Source organism: Prionailurus bengalensis, chromosome X (genome assembly GCF_016509475.1).
Source record: "Prionailurus bengalensis isolate Pbe53 chromosome X, Fcat_Pben_1.1_paternal_pri, whole genome shotgun sequence".
NCBI lineage: Eukaryota > Metazoa > Chordata > Mammalia > Carnivora > Felidae > Prionailurus > Prionailurus bengalensis.
Genome location: NC_057361.1, coordinates 87,525,577 through 87,538,877, shown reverse-complemented (window position 1 = coordinate 87,538,877; position 13,301 = coordinate 87,525,577). Strand labels below are relative to the sequence as shown.

Here is a 13,301-nt window from a genome sequence, read left to right as displayed (position 1 = left end):
ATAATTTCTGTATTTACAATTATTTACTTGAAAGTATAAATAACCTCTCATATCTTAAAGAGTTTCCATATGAAAATATAGCCCTAGAATTGTATATTGTAGAGGTAGCATAGTGCTTGATTCAATTTCAGTGTTAAGTTTTAGTAGCTGTTTATCTATTGACCACATGCTGTCTATTGTTCTATTTTCCATATGTTTTTAAGGTTTAGAAACAGCTATTAGTACCAGACACATTTCTAGATTGCCCACAGCCATGTAAAAATTGTGATTTAAATTAAGTCTCTTTACGCCAGGAAAACAGTGTATCTCATAAAAAGAACACTAGGTTAGGTATCAGAAAAACTAGGTTTTCACTATGCCAGTGATTTATCATGTGACATCAACAAAGTCACTTACCTTATCTCTTATTGGCAAATGTCTCAATTTTTTTCACCTAGATATGCTTGGTTGTGGAAAGAATTTACAAATTGATAGAAATAATAACACATGTTGCGAATTCGCTTCTTTTTGCCAGTTCTTACTGTATTTTTTCAAGTAAGTCCCAACATCAATATCAGTGTAACTTCTCAACTTTATGATAAAGAGTAATGATAATAGACTAATTGTGTCAAACTACTAGGTAATAACTTGTTAATCCAGAAAGACATGATTGATGCCTACCAAATCCTTAAGATTTTAATAAGGAATCATATGAGATTCCCCAAATAAACATCTATCTAAGGAAACAGTGAACAAAAGCTATATTATCTGCACATTCTCCAAGTAATTAAGCTTAATCTATCAGTAGGGAATTCAGAATACAAAGAAATACAGGTCCAGTATAAAACTATTATGAGCCAATAACAATACCTAAACTTGTTGAGTGATATAATCTACAATTCTAAAAATAGAAAGGCAAAAAATTGATATCCATATCTGAAAGCAATCACTTAATATATTAATTTTAATGCTCCAAAAATATTTAGTATGATGCCAAGATGTCAAAACTTTTGTTTTAGTACTAATTAGGAAGAGTAGCAATTCAATTGCACTTGAATATTGACCACAGCTTAGATAACATCAGTTTATCAATTTTAAATTTGCTGAATTTGTAACTGAACTGTGATTATAGAATAGAATGTTCTTGTTCTTAGGAAATAAACATTGAAATATTACTGAAGTATTTTGAGGTAACAGTATGTGTGATGGCTGCCACTTACTCTCAAATATATACAATATATGTATATAAATATTTGTAATACATATACATATGTATTTGTAATATATATATGTATTTAGATTTATGGAGTCAGGGAATGATAAAGTAAAGGTAAATGTTAACAACTGTTTTATCCATGAAAAGGGTATATGCGAGTTTTTTATACTATTCTTTCAACTTTTATGTAAGTTTGAAATTATTTCACAATAAAATGCTGACAAAGCCCTTTCGAATAGCACCTTATAGTAAAAGTATATTTAAGTCATTAATTTAGTATTATAATACAAAAAAGAAAACAGATATAAGTACATCCTAAGTGGTGCTCATTCATAATCAACAATGAATATATCACATATTTTTTTAATAAATGTATTCATAAATAAGTATAGTTATTAAGTGATTGCTTAAAAATGTTATAAAGGAACTTAGAAGTTTACCAGTTTCTAACAGATTCAGCAATTTTTTTTAATGTTTTTATTTATTTTTGAGACAGAGAGAGACAGAGCATGAGCAGGGTAGGGGCAGAGAGAGAAGGAGACACAGAATCCAAAGCAGGCTCCAGGCTCTGAGCTGTCAGCACAGAGCCTGACGCGGGGCTCGAACTCATGGACTGTGAGATCATGACCTGAGCTGAAGCCGGACACTTAAACAACTGAGCCACCCAGGCGCCCCAGATTCAGCAACTTTTAACAGCCTTTGGCTGATACGGTTCTTTTCACATTTATACAAACAAAATAGCCATAAAACAAGAAATTTATTGAATACTTAACCCATTGTAGAAATTAGTTTGATCTGTGGATCCACAGGGAGAGGCTGCATCCTGAATGGATAACTCTTTTTAACAGAATAATCCTGAAGCAGAAGAACTAAACCAACCCGCAGACTTTTATACCACTCAGGACACAGGGCATTCCACATGATCACTGACACTGTGCCTGAACTGTCAGCCACTTCCAAAAAGGTCTAGAAAAAAAGAGTAAAAAAGCACATGCGTATTTGTTACTTTTATCTACAGGGTATTCTAATTTTAAGAATGAGAAAGCAAAACTACAGGGGAATGACTGAATAAGTTATTACATGGTACAATCTATAACTATGCAAAGTTATAAATGAAGGATTTTTAGTGATAGAAAATACTTAAGGAAATGTTAAATAACATAAAATTGTATATACAATATGATTTCCATTTTGTAAGATAATTTATCATATAGTCATGCAATATATTATATGCATACATATACATATAGATGTGATCTGTATTACATACATACGATATATGTGTGTAAACATGTGATATGTTCATATGAAAAAAGGGGATGAAACACACTTTAATATTAACAGTGACCCTCTCTGGTAGAATTTGGGGTGATATTTTTTCAGCTTTATTTATACTGCTTTCTACATTTCCAAATTGCCTCCAAGTATGTATAACTTTTATAATGAAAGCTTAATAAAACACCTAAAATAATTCTTGACAACATGTGAAAATACAGTAAAACGTTAGGTAAAAAAACAAACAGGGGGAGAGGCGGCAAGATGGCGGCTTAGGAGGACGCTGGGCTCACCGCACGTCCTGCTGATCACTTAGATTCCATCTACACCTGCCTAAATAACCCAGAAAACCGCCAGAGGATTAGAACAGAGTCGCCGGAGCCAAACGCAGACGAGAGGCCCACGGAAGAGGGTAGGAAGGGCGGCGAAGCGGTGCGCGCTCCACGGACTGGCGGGAGGGAGCCGGGGCGGAGGGGCGGCTCGCCGGCCAAGCAGAGCCCCCGAGTCGGGCTTGCAAAAGCGGAGGGGCCGGGCGGACTGTGTTCCGACAGCAAGCGCGACTTAGCGTCTGGGAGGTCAGAAATTAACAGCTCTGCTCGGAAAGCGGGAAGGCTGGAGGACAAAGGGAGGGAGAGCTGCTGAGCCCCCTGACAACAGAGCTCAGTTTGGTGGGGAACAAAGGCGCTCGCCAGCGCCATTTCCCCCGCCCATCCCCCAGCCGAAATCCCAAAGGGAACCGGTTCCTGCCAGGGAACTTGCTCACTCCGCGCAAACACCCAACTCTGCGCTTCTGCGGAGCCAAACCTCCGGCAGCGGATCTGACTCCCTCCCGCTGCCACAGGGCCCCTCCTGAAGTGGATCACCTAAGGAGAAGCGATCTAAGCCTGCCCCTCCTGCCCCCGAGCACCTTGCCTACCCACCCCAGCTAATATGCCAGATCCCCAGCATCACAAGCCTGGCAGGGTGCAAGTAGCCCAGACGAGCCACACCACCCCACAGTGAATCCCGCCCCTAGGAGAGGGGAAGAGAAGGCACACACCAGTCTGACTGTGGCCCCAGCGGTGGGCTGGGGGCAGACATCAGGTCTGACTGCGGCCCCGCCCACCAACTCCAGGTATACACCACAGCACAGGGAAAGTGCCCTGCAGGTCCTCACCACGCCAGGGACTATCCAAAATGACCAAGCGGAAGAACTCCCCTCAGAAGAATCTCCAGGAAATAACAACAGCTAATGAGCTGATCAAAAAGGATTTAAATAATATAACAGAAAGTGAATTTAGAATAATAGTCATAAAATTAATCGCTGGGCTTGAAAACAGTATACAGGACAGCAGAGAATCTCTTGCTACAGAGATCAAGGCACTAAGGAACAGTCACGAGGAGCTGAAAAACGCTTTAAACGAAATGCATAACAAAATGGAAACCACCACAGCTCGGCTTGAAGAGGCAGAGGAGAGAATAGGTGAACTAGAAGATAAAGTTATGGAAAAAGAGGAAGCTGAGAAAAAGAGAGATAAAAAAATCCAGGAGTATGAGGGGAAAATTAGAGAACTAAGTGATACACTAAAAAGAAATAATATACGCATAATTGGTATCCCAGAGGAGGAAGAGAGAGGGAAAGGTGCTGAAGGGGTACTTGAAGAAATCATAGCTGAGAACTTCCCTGAACTGGGGAAGGAAAAAGGCATTGAAATCCAAGAGGCACAGAGAACTCCCTTCAGACGGAACTTGAATCGATCTTCTGCACGACATATCATAGTGAAACTGGCAAAATACAAGGATAAAGAGAAAATTCTGAAAGCAGCAAGGGGTAAACGTGCCCTCACATATAAAGGGAGACCTATAAGACTCGTGACTGATCTCTCTTTTGAAACTTGGCAGGCCAGAAAGAATTGGCAAGAGATTTTCAGGGTGCTAGACAGAAAAAATATGCAGCCGAGAATCCTTTATCCAGCAAGTCTGTCATTTAGAATAGAAGGAGAGATAAAGGTCTTCCCAAACAAACAAAAACTGAAGGAATTTGTCACCACTAAACCAGCCCTACAAGAGATCCTAAGGGGGACCCTGTGAGACAAAGTCCCAGAGACATCACTACAAGCATAAAACATACAGACATCACAATGACTCTAAACCCGTATCTTTCTATAATAACACTGAATGTAAATGGATTAAATGCGCCAACCAAAAGACATAGGGTATCATCATGGATAAAAAAACAAGACCCATCTATTTGCTGTCTACAAGAGACTCATTTTAGACCTGAGGACACCTTTAGATTGAGAGTGAGGGGATGGAGAACTATTTATCATGCGACTGGAAGCCAAAAGAAAGCTGGAGTAGCCATACTTATATCAGACAAACTAGACTTTAAATTAAAGGCTGTAACAAGAGATGAAGAAGGACATTATATAATAGTTACAGGGTCTATCCATCAGGAAGAGCTAACAATTATAAATGTCTATGCACCGAATACCGGAGCCCCCAAATATATAAAACAATTACTCATAAACATAAGCAACCTTATTGATAAGAATGTGGTAATTGCAGGGGACTTTAATACACCACTTACAGAAATGGATAGATCATCTAGACACACGGTCAATAAAGAAACAAGGGCCCTGAATGAGACATTGGATGAGATGGACTTGACAGATATATTTAGAACTCTGCATCCCAAAGCAACAGAATATACCTTTCTTCTCGAGTGCACATGGAACATTCTCCAAGATAGATCATATACTGGGTCACAAAACAGCCCTTCATAAGTTTACAAGAATTGAAATTATACCATGCTTACTTTCAGACCACAATGCCATGAAGCTTGAAATCAACCACAGGAAAAAGTCTGGAAAACCTCCAAAAGCATGGAGGTTAAAGAACACCCTACTAACGAATGAGTGGGTCAACCAGGCAATTAGAGAAGAAATTAAAAAATATATGGAAACAAACGAAAATGAAAATACAACAATCCAAACGCTTTGGGATGCAGCAAAGGCAGTCCTGAGAGGAAAATACATTGCAATCCAGGCCTATCTCAAGAAACAAGAAAAATCCCAAATACAAAATCTAACAGCACACCTAAAGGAACTAGAAGCAGAACAGCAAAGGCAGCCTAAGCCCAGCAGAAGAAGAGAAATAATAAAGATCAGAGCAGAAATAAACAATATAGAATCTAAAAAAACTGTAGAGCAGATCAACGAAACCAAGAGTTGGTTTTTTGAAAAAATAAACAAAATTGACAAACCTCTAGCCAGGCTTCTCAAAAAGAAAAGGGAGATGACCCAAATAGATAAAATCATGAATGAAAATGGAATTATTACAACCAATCCCTCAGAGATACAAACAATTATCAGGGAATACTATGAAAACTTATATGCCAACAAATTGGACAACCTGGAAGAAATGGACGAATTCCTGAACACCCACACGCTTCCAAAACTCAATCAGGAGGAAATAGAAAGCTTGAACAGACCCATAACCAGCGAAGAAATTGAATCGGTTATCAAAAATCTCCCAACAAATAAGAGTCCAGGACCAGATGGCTTCCCAGGGGAGTTCTACCAGACGTTTAAAGCAGAGATAATACCTATCCTTCTCAAGCTATTCCAAGAAATAGAAAGGGAAGGAAAACTTCCAGACTCATTCTATGAAGCCAGTATTACTTTGATTCCTAAACCAGACAGAGACCCAGTAAAAAAAGAGAACTACAGGCCAATATCCCTGATGAATATGGATGCAAAAATTCTCAATAAGATACTAGCAAATCGAATTCAACGGCATATAAAAAGAATTATTCACCATGATCAAGTGGGATTCATTCCTGGGATGCAGGGCTGGTTCAACATTCGCAAATCAATCAACGTGATACATCACATTAACAAAAAAAGAGAGAAGAACCATATGATCCTGTCAATCGATGCAGAAAAGGCCTTCGACAAAATCCAGCACCCTTTCTTAATAAAAACCCTTGAGAAAGTCGGGATAGAAGGAACATACTTAAAGATCATAAAAGCCATTTATGAAAAGCCCACAGCTAACATCATCCTCAACGGGGAAAAACTGAAAGCTTTTTCCCTGAGATCAGGAACACGACAAGGATGCCCACTCTCACCGCTGCTGTTTAACATAGTGCTGGAAGTTCTAGCATCAGCAATCAGACAACAAAAGGAAATCAAAGGCATCCAAATTGGCAAAGATGAAGTCAAGCTTTCGCTTTTTACAGATGACATGATATTATACATGGAAAATCCGATAGACTCCACCAAAAGTCTGCTAGAACTGATACAGGAATTCAGCAAAGTTGCAGGATACAAAATCAATGTACAGAAATCAGTTGCATTCTTATACACTAACAATGAAGCAACAGAAAGACAAATAAAGAAACTGATCCCATTCACAATTGCACCAAGAAGCATAAAATACCTAGGAATAAATCTAACCAAAGATGTAAAGGATCTGTATGCTGAAAACTATAGAAAGCTTATGAAGGAAATTGAAGAAGATTTAAAGAAATGGAAAGACATTCCCTGCTCATGGATTGGAAAAATAAATATTGTCAAAATGTCAATACTACCCAAAGCTATCTACACATTCAATGCAATCCCAATCAAAATTGCACCAGCATTCTTCTCGAAACTAGAACAAGCAATCCTAAAATTCATATGGAACCACAAAAGGCCCCGAATAGCCAAAGGAATTTTGAAGAAGAAGACCAAAGCAGGAGGCATCACAATCCCAGACTTTAGCCTCTACTACAAAGCTGTCATCATCAAGACAGCATGGTATTGGCACCAAAACAGACACATAGACCAATGGAATAGAATAGAAACCCCAGAACTAGACCCACAAACGTATGGCCAACTCATCTTTGACAAAGCAGGAAAGAACATCCAATGGAAAAAAGACAGCCTCTTTAACAAATGGTGCTGGGAGAACTGGACAGCAACATGCAGAAGGTTGAAACTAGACCACTTTCTCACACCATTCACAAAAATAAACTCAAAATGGATAAAGGACCTCAATGTGAGACAGGAAACCATCAAAACCTTAGAGGAGAAAGCAGGAAAAGACCTCTCTGACCTCAGCCGTAGCAATCTCTTACTCGACACATCCCCAAAGGCAAGGGAATTAAAAGCAAAAGTGAATTACTGGGACCTTATGAAGATAAAAAGCTTCTGCACAGCAAAGGAAACAACCAACAAAACTAAAAGGCAACCAACGGAATGGGAAAAGATATTTGCAAATGACATATCGGACAAAGGGCTAGTATCCAAAATCTATAAAGAGCTCACCAAACTCCACACCCGAAAAACAAATAACCCAGTGAAGAAATGGGCAGAAAACATGAATAGACACTTCTCTAAAGAACACATCCAGATGGCCAACAGGCACATGAAAAGATGTTCAGCGTCGCTCCTCATCAGGGAAATACAAATCAAAACCACACTCAGGTATCACCTCACGCCAGTCAGAGTGGCCAAAATGAACAAATCAGGAGACTATAGATGCTGGAGAGGATGTGGAGAAACGGGAACCCTCTTGCACTGTTGGTGGGAATGCAAATTGGTGCAGCCGCTCTGGAAAGCAGTGTGGAGGTTCCTCAGAAAATTAAAAATAGACCTACCCTATGACCCAGCAATAGCACTGCTAGGAATTTATCCAAGGGATACAGGAGCACTGATGCATAGGGCCACTTGTACCCCAATGTTCATAGCAGCACTCTCAACAATATCCAAATTATGGAAAGAGCCTAAATGTCCATCAACTGATGAATGGATAAAGAAATTGTGGTTTATATACACAATGGAATATTACATGGCAATGAGAAAAAATGAAATATGGCCTTTTGTAGCAACGTGGATGGAACTGGAGAGTGTGATGCTAAGTGAAATAAGCCATACAGAGAAAGACAGATACCATATGGTTTCACTCTTATGTGGATCCTGAGAAACTTAACAGGAACCCATGGGGGAGGGGAAGGAAAAAAAAAAAAAAGAGGTTAGAATGGGAGAGAGCCAAAGCATAAGAGACTGTTAAAAACTGAGAACAAACTGAGGGTTGATGGGGGGTGGGAGGGAGGAGAGGGTGGGTGATGGGTATTGAGGAGGGCACCTTTTGGGATGAGCACTGGGTGTTGTATGGAAACCAATTTGTCAATAAATTTCAGAAAAAAAAAATAAATAAACAAAAAAAAAAAAACAAACAGGACAGAAATCAAGGAAGTAGTTCTCATTGGCATTATAGAGCACAGAGAGTCAAGATAACAGAAAAGTATCAGCTACATTTGACAATTAAAAGGTCTCTAGTGAGTGCCCAGCTGAAGAAAAAAGCCAAACCAATTGTGTTGAGAAGTAAATAGGAGACAAGGAAGTGAAAATATCTAGTGGAGACTACTTCAAGGAGCCTACCAGAAGAAAAGGAGAGAGGGAATAGAGGAGTCCTGAGGTCAAAGGAGATTTTTTCTTTTTTTTAAATGAAAGTCCAGAGTATGTCTATATGCTGGTGTAGAAAGCATACTAGTGAAGAAAAGGGTGAAGATACAGAAAAAAGTATGAAGTAGACCAACTGAATCAGGGAACTAAAAAGGTGCCAATACAGAAAGAATTTCTTTTTGTACAAGAAATTACATAAAAATAATACCCTGAAACACACATTTATGTAAATTGTAAATTATTAAATTACATTTATAAAATATAATTTGAACATAAATTATCCTAATAAGGAGTCAGGTCTGTAAGCTATAACCTATAAATGTTACATTAACATGTCATATGTTAATCATGATTTATACCTGGTATGGCTCAATCATCTTTTTATCAGGTTTTCCATAGTATCGCAGTTTGGATTTATGCAAGATTCTCACAAGCAATGCAGGAAAATTCCTTCTGTTAGACCAGGTCATCTCAAGGTGAGAAAGTGAAATTATTTTGGTATCTAGAATAAAAAAAAATAGAATAGAAAAAAATCCTACTTAATATGTCATGGTAATTTAAAATTTCTGTTTTCATGGTTAAAAATGGTAGCGACATCATCCCTAAAGCAACTCCTTCTTACCAGCTAAGCCAGTCTATATACTTCTCATATAGAACTTAATAATACCCATTATCCTTAATAATAACTAATATATAAATATGCCTTACTATATGCCTGGGACATAGCTAATATATAAATATGCCTTACTATATGCCTGGGACAAAGGTAAATATCTATATTAACTAACATAGTGTTCCATCTCGAATGCCCTCCACTTTGTCAAACTGGGTAATTGCTTCCTGAAAGACCTGAATCTAAACTCATACCCCACTAGGTGGGGGGAATGGGTGAAACAAATAAAGGGGATTAAGAGAACACAGATCCTGATGAGTATCAATAAATGTACAGAATAGTTAAATCATTATATTGTACACCTGAAACCAATATAACACCATATGTTAATTATACCTTAATAAACTCATCTCCCTTAAAAATTTTGTGGGAAAAACTCAATACCATGGAATGTTTTCCCACTACTAAGGACTTACATATTTAACTTATACAATTGTTTCATGACATATTTCTGTATTGCCCTCATCGTGGTTTCATGTGTAAGTTCTATATTTCCCAAACATGCCAGACATAGTCCTGCATTAGGGCCTTTGCATTTGCTGTTCCCTCTGTCTGGAATGTCTTCTTCTTAGACACCAGAGTGACTTCCCTCCTCCTCTCCTTTAGGTTTTGCTCAAAGGTCACTTTCCCAGTGATGTTATTCCTTACTACTCTACTGTAAACTGATCCCTTTACTTACTCCCCTTCCCATATTATTTTTCTACATAGCACTTATCTTCTCATACGCCATAAAATTTACTTTGAAATTTTAATCTCCATGCCTGCTGGCAAGTACAAAAATTGCTTAAAAGCTATTCACCATCTTTAAAGATTAACTTGTATTTTTAATTTTATTCTTCCTTGAGTTAAGAGAGGTTCCATCTGCATTCCTCTCTACAATTTTGCTCCCTTACAGGCCAGTCTCAATTTTTAAAACTTGAATTTGTATTTGTTCAATATTTTATTTCACAAGGTACCCCCACTCCATTTTTATTTACATAATATATCACTCAACATTTTGGCATGAAACCGTACTTGTAATTTCTTTTTAATAAGAATTTAAATGGAATGTTGTAGTTATACCTGTATCATAAAAAATACTATTTTTAGAGTTAGGCCATCTTGTATAATTTTCCTCGTAGATTCTTCCAAAATATTAATAGCCCAGAATCATAGGTCCCAATATTTGAACTGACATTATTAAGTGATTTCCTTTTTAGTTAGATCAGACAAATTGTGGATCAGATGCGAATTATCTGGAATGTATGTAGAACACTCTTGATCAAGGAAGGCACATATACCTTCACCGATTAGAATAAATTCAAGAGTTATATGCTTTTGTAAACCAGAGTTCTAAGAGCCCCTGCTTCTGCTATAATTGGATCCAGAGAGTTAGCTGTGATCAGACATCTGCCTGATTAATGTTTTCCCAGTTTTGATTTTTAACTCGCAAACTCCATAGAATATACATATCTCTCAAATCCAAAAAGAAATTACAGGCTATACATAGACAATGAAGAATCTGTATAAATTCATAGAAATGTGTTCATTACAAAAAGAATGAAAATAAATAGATACCCAATATAAAATGTTAGATAGTAAGCAACAGAACAGTGATTCTCAAACTTTCTGGTCTCAGAAAGCTTTTACATTCTTAAAAATTACCGTAGCCCTCAAAAAGCTTTTATTTATGTGGGTAATATCTATCAAAATTTTCCATATTATGAAGGAAAACTAAGAAATAAAAAATTATTCATAACTCCTTTAAAATAACAAACCTATTATGTATAATATATATGTATGTTTACACACACACACGTGACTATTTTCTAAAACAGAAAATGTAGTGAGAAGAGTGGTACTGGTTTACATTTTTGTAAATATTTTTAGTGTCTAGCTTAATAGAAGACAGCTGGATACTCCTATTTCTTTGGCATTCAGTCTGTTCCAATGTCACATATCATGTAGCCTCTGGAAGACTCCACTGTATACTTTCATAAAATTAGAGTGATAAAAGGTAAATGAATATCATAAAAATAGTTTTGATGTTGTGAATACCTTGAAAAGGTCTTGGGGGACACCTCTCGGGGTCCTTAAACCATACAATGAAAATCACTGCAAAAGAACTAACCTAAGGAATGACAAAAGGAATAAAGATAAAAGCTGAAAATAAGGTATTAGAAAAAAGAACTGTTAAATCCAATTCGTTGGAAAAATTAATGAAAAGGTAGATCTCTGACAAGTGCAATCATGACGAAAGAAAACAAAAATATGTTTGAAATGTGATCAACTATAAATCTAGAGAAAAATATTGTTATATATGATTACATATCACTAAACTTGAAAATACCAGTGAAATAGATAATCTTCTAGGAAAATCTGAATTATCAATATTGCCTCAAGAAGCAGAAGAAACCTAGAATACGTCAATAACCATGGAAGAAAATGAAAAAGTTCACAAATAATGACCTCCAAAAATGGCACCAGGTTCTAACAATTAATTTTGAAAACATAGATAATTCCTGAAAAATTATGACAAAAGTAGTACAAAGGGAAAAAAATCTATAAATCCAAATCATTTATGATGGCAAATATCCTAAATCAAATACTTTCAAATCCAATATAGCAGTATGCCAAATTGCTTCATGACCAAGTAGAGTCCTAAACACCTTGTATTGTTCAGGAGGAAGATAAAATAAGTTGTGAGTAATCCTGGAGACTGGCACAAAAATCTTAAGTTTAAATAATTTTGTTAAAACATTAAGGGAAGCCACTAGGAAAATACAAATTAATGGATAAGTTTTAAAGCACTAGAAGAAAAAAATTTAAATCTTGCAAAAATAAAAAAAAAAACATCATAAAGCAAGGTGTACAGTAAACATAAAGTAGTTTTGCAAGAACAGGTACAAACATCAGTAATGACTTTAAATTTAATTGTGGATTAAATTTATCTCTTAAATGAAAAAGAACTGTTTTGGGTCAAAAACACAAAATCTTAGTTATATATTTCTTTAAAAAGACAAATGTAAAACAAAATAGAAATAAAAGGATGGACAAAGATACATACACTAGGTCAGTTCTCAAAATGTGGCATTTGTACCACCAGTGGATGGTGAGGCCCTACCACAACCTACTCAATCAGAAACTGGTTGGGGGGCCAGAAATCTGCATTCTAAAACACTTTGGAAGTGATATGGATGCCTATTCATGTTTGAGAACCACTGAACCAAATGTCAACTAAAAGACAGCAATAGTAAATAGATCTACCAGACAAATTAGAATTCAAAACACAAAAAAAGGACAAAGAGACAAACTGCAAACTGATAAAGGGTAAAACCCACCAACAAGATATTACTATGTTATGAAATGAACATTGTACTAACGCCTAAATCAAAAATTTTTAGAAATACAAGGAGAAATTAACAAAATCACTGTCAAAAAGAGAAGTCAATATTCCTCTCAAAGAAATGGGCAAGTAAAATACATTTAATGATGAGAATATGGAATACTTCAATTAAATTTTTAAAACTTGGTATAATAGGGACTTCGTACCAGTAAACCTTTTCTAAAAGTTTGAGGGTTGAAGAGGAACTCAAATTTAAAATCAGAAAATATGAGTAATGAGTGAAAAAAAATCTCTACACTTCAAAACCTGGGGTATACAGCCAAAGCAATATCCATGGGAAATTTCAGAATTTTAAAAAGCTTTTCAAAGAAAGAAACAAGGAAATAAATGAATCAAGCATTA

General features: G+C 36.6%; 1 protein-coding gene across 1 annotated transcript in view; it reads right to left on the bottom strand.

Annotated features, from left to right (window-relative positions):
- Positions 1–13,301, bottom strand: part of RADX (RPA1 related single stranded DNA binding protein, X-linked) — a 92,588-nt gene that overhangs the window by 74,459 nt on the left and 4,828 nt on the right. Inside the window, exons 2-3 of the mRNA XM_043569836.1 lie at positions 9,261–9,403; positions 1,969–2,161 (exon numbers count right to left, since the gene is read on the bottom strand). Coding sequence (XP_043425771.1) covers positions 1,969–2,161; positions 9,261–9,403 — 336 coding nt within the window. The remainder of the gene's footprint in view (positions 1–1,968; positions 2,162–9,260; positions 9,404–13,301) is intronic.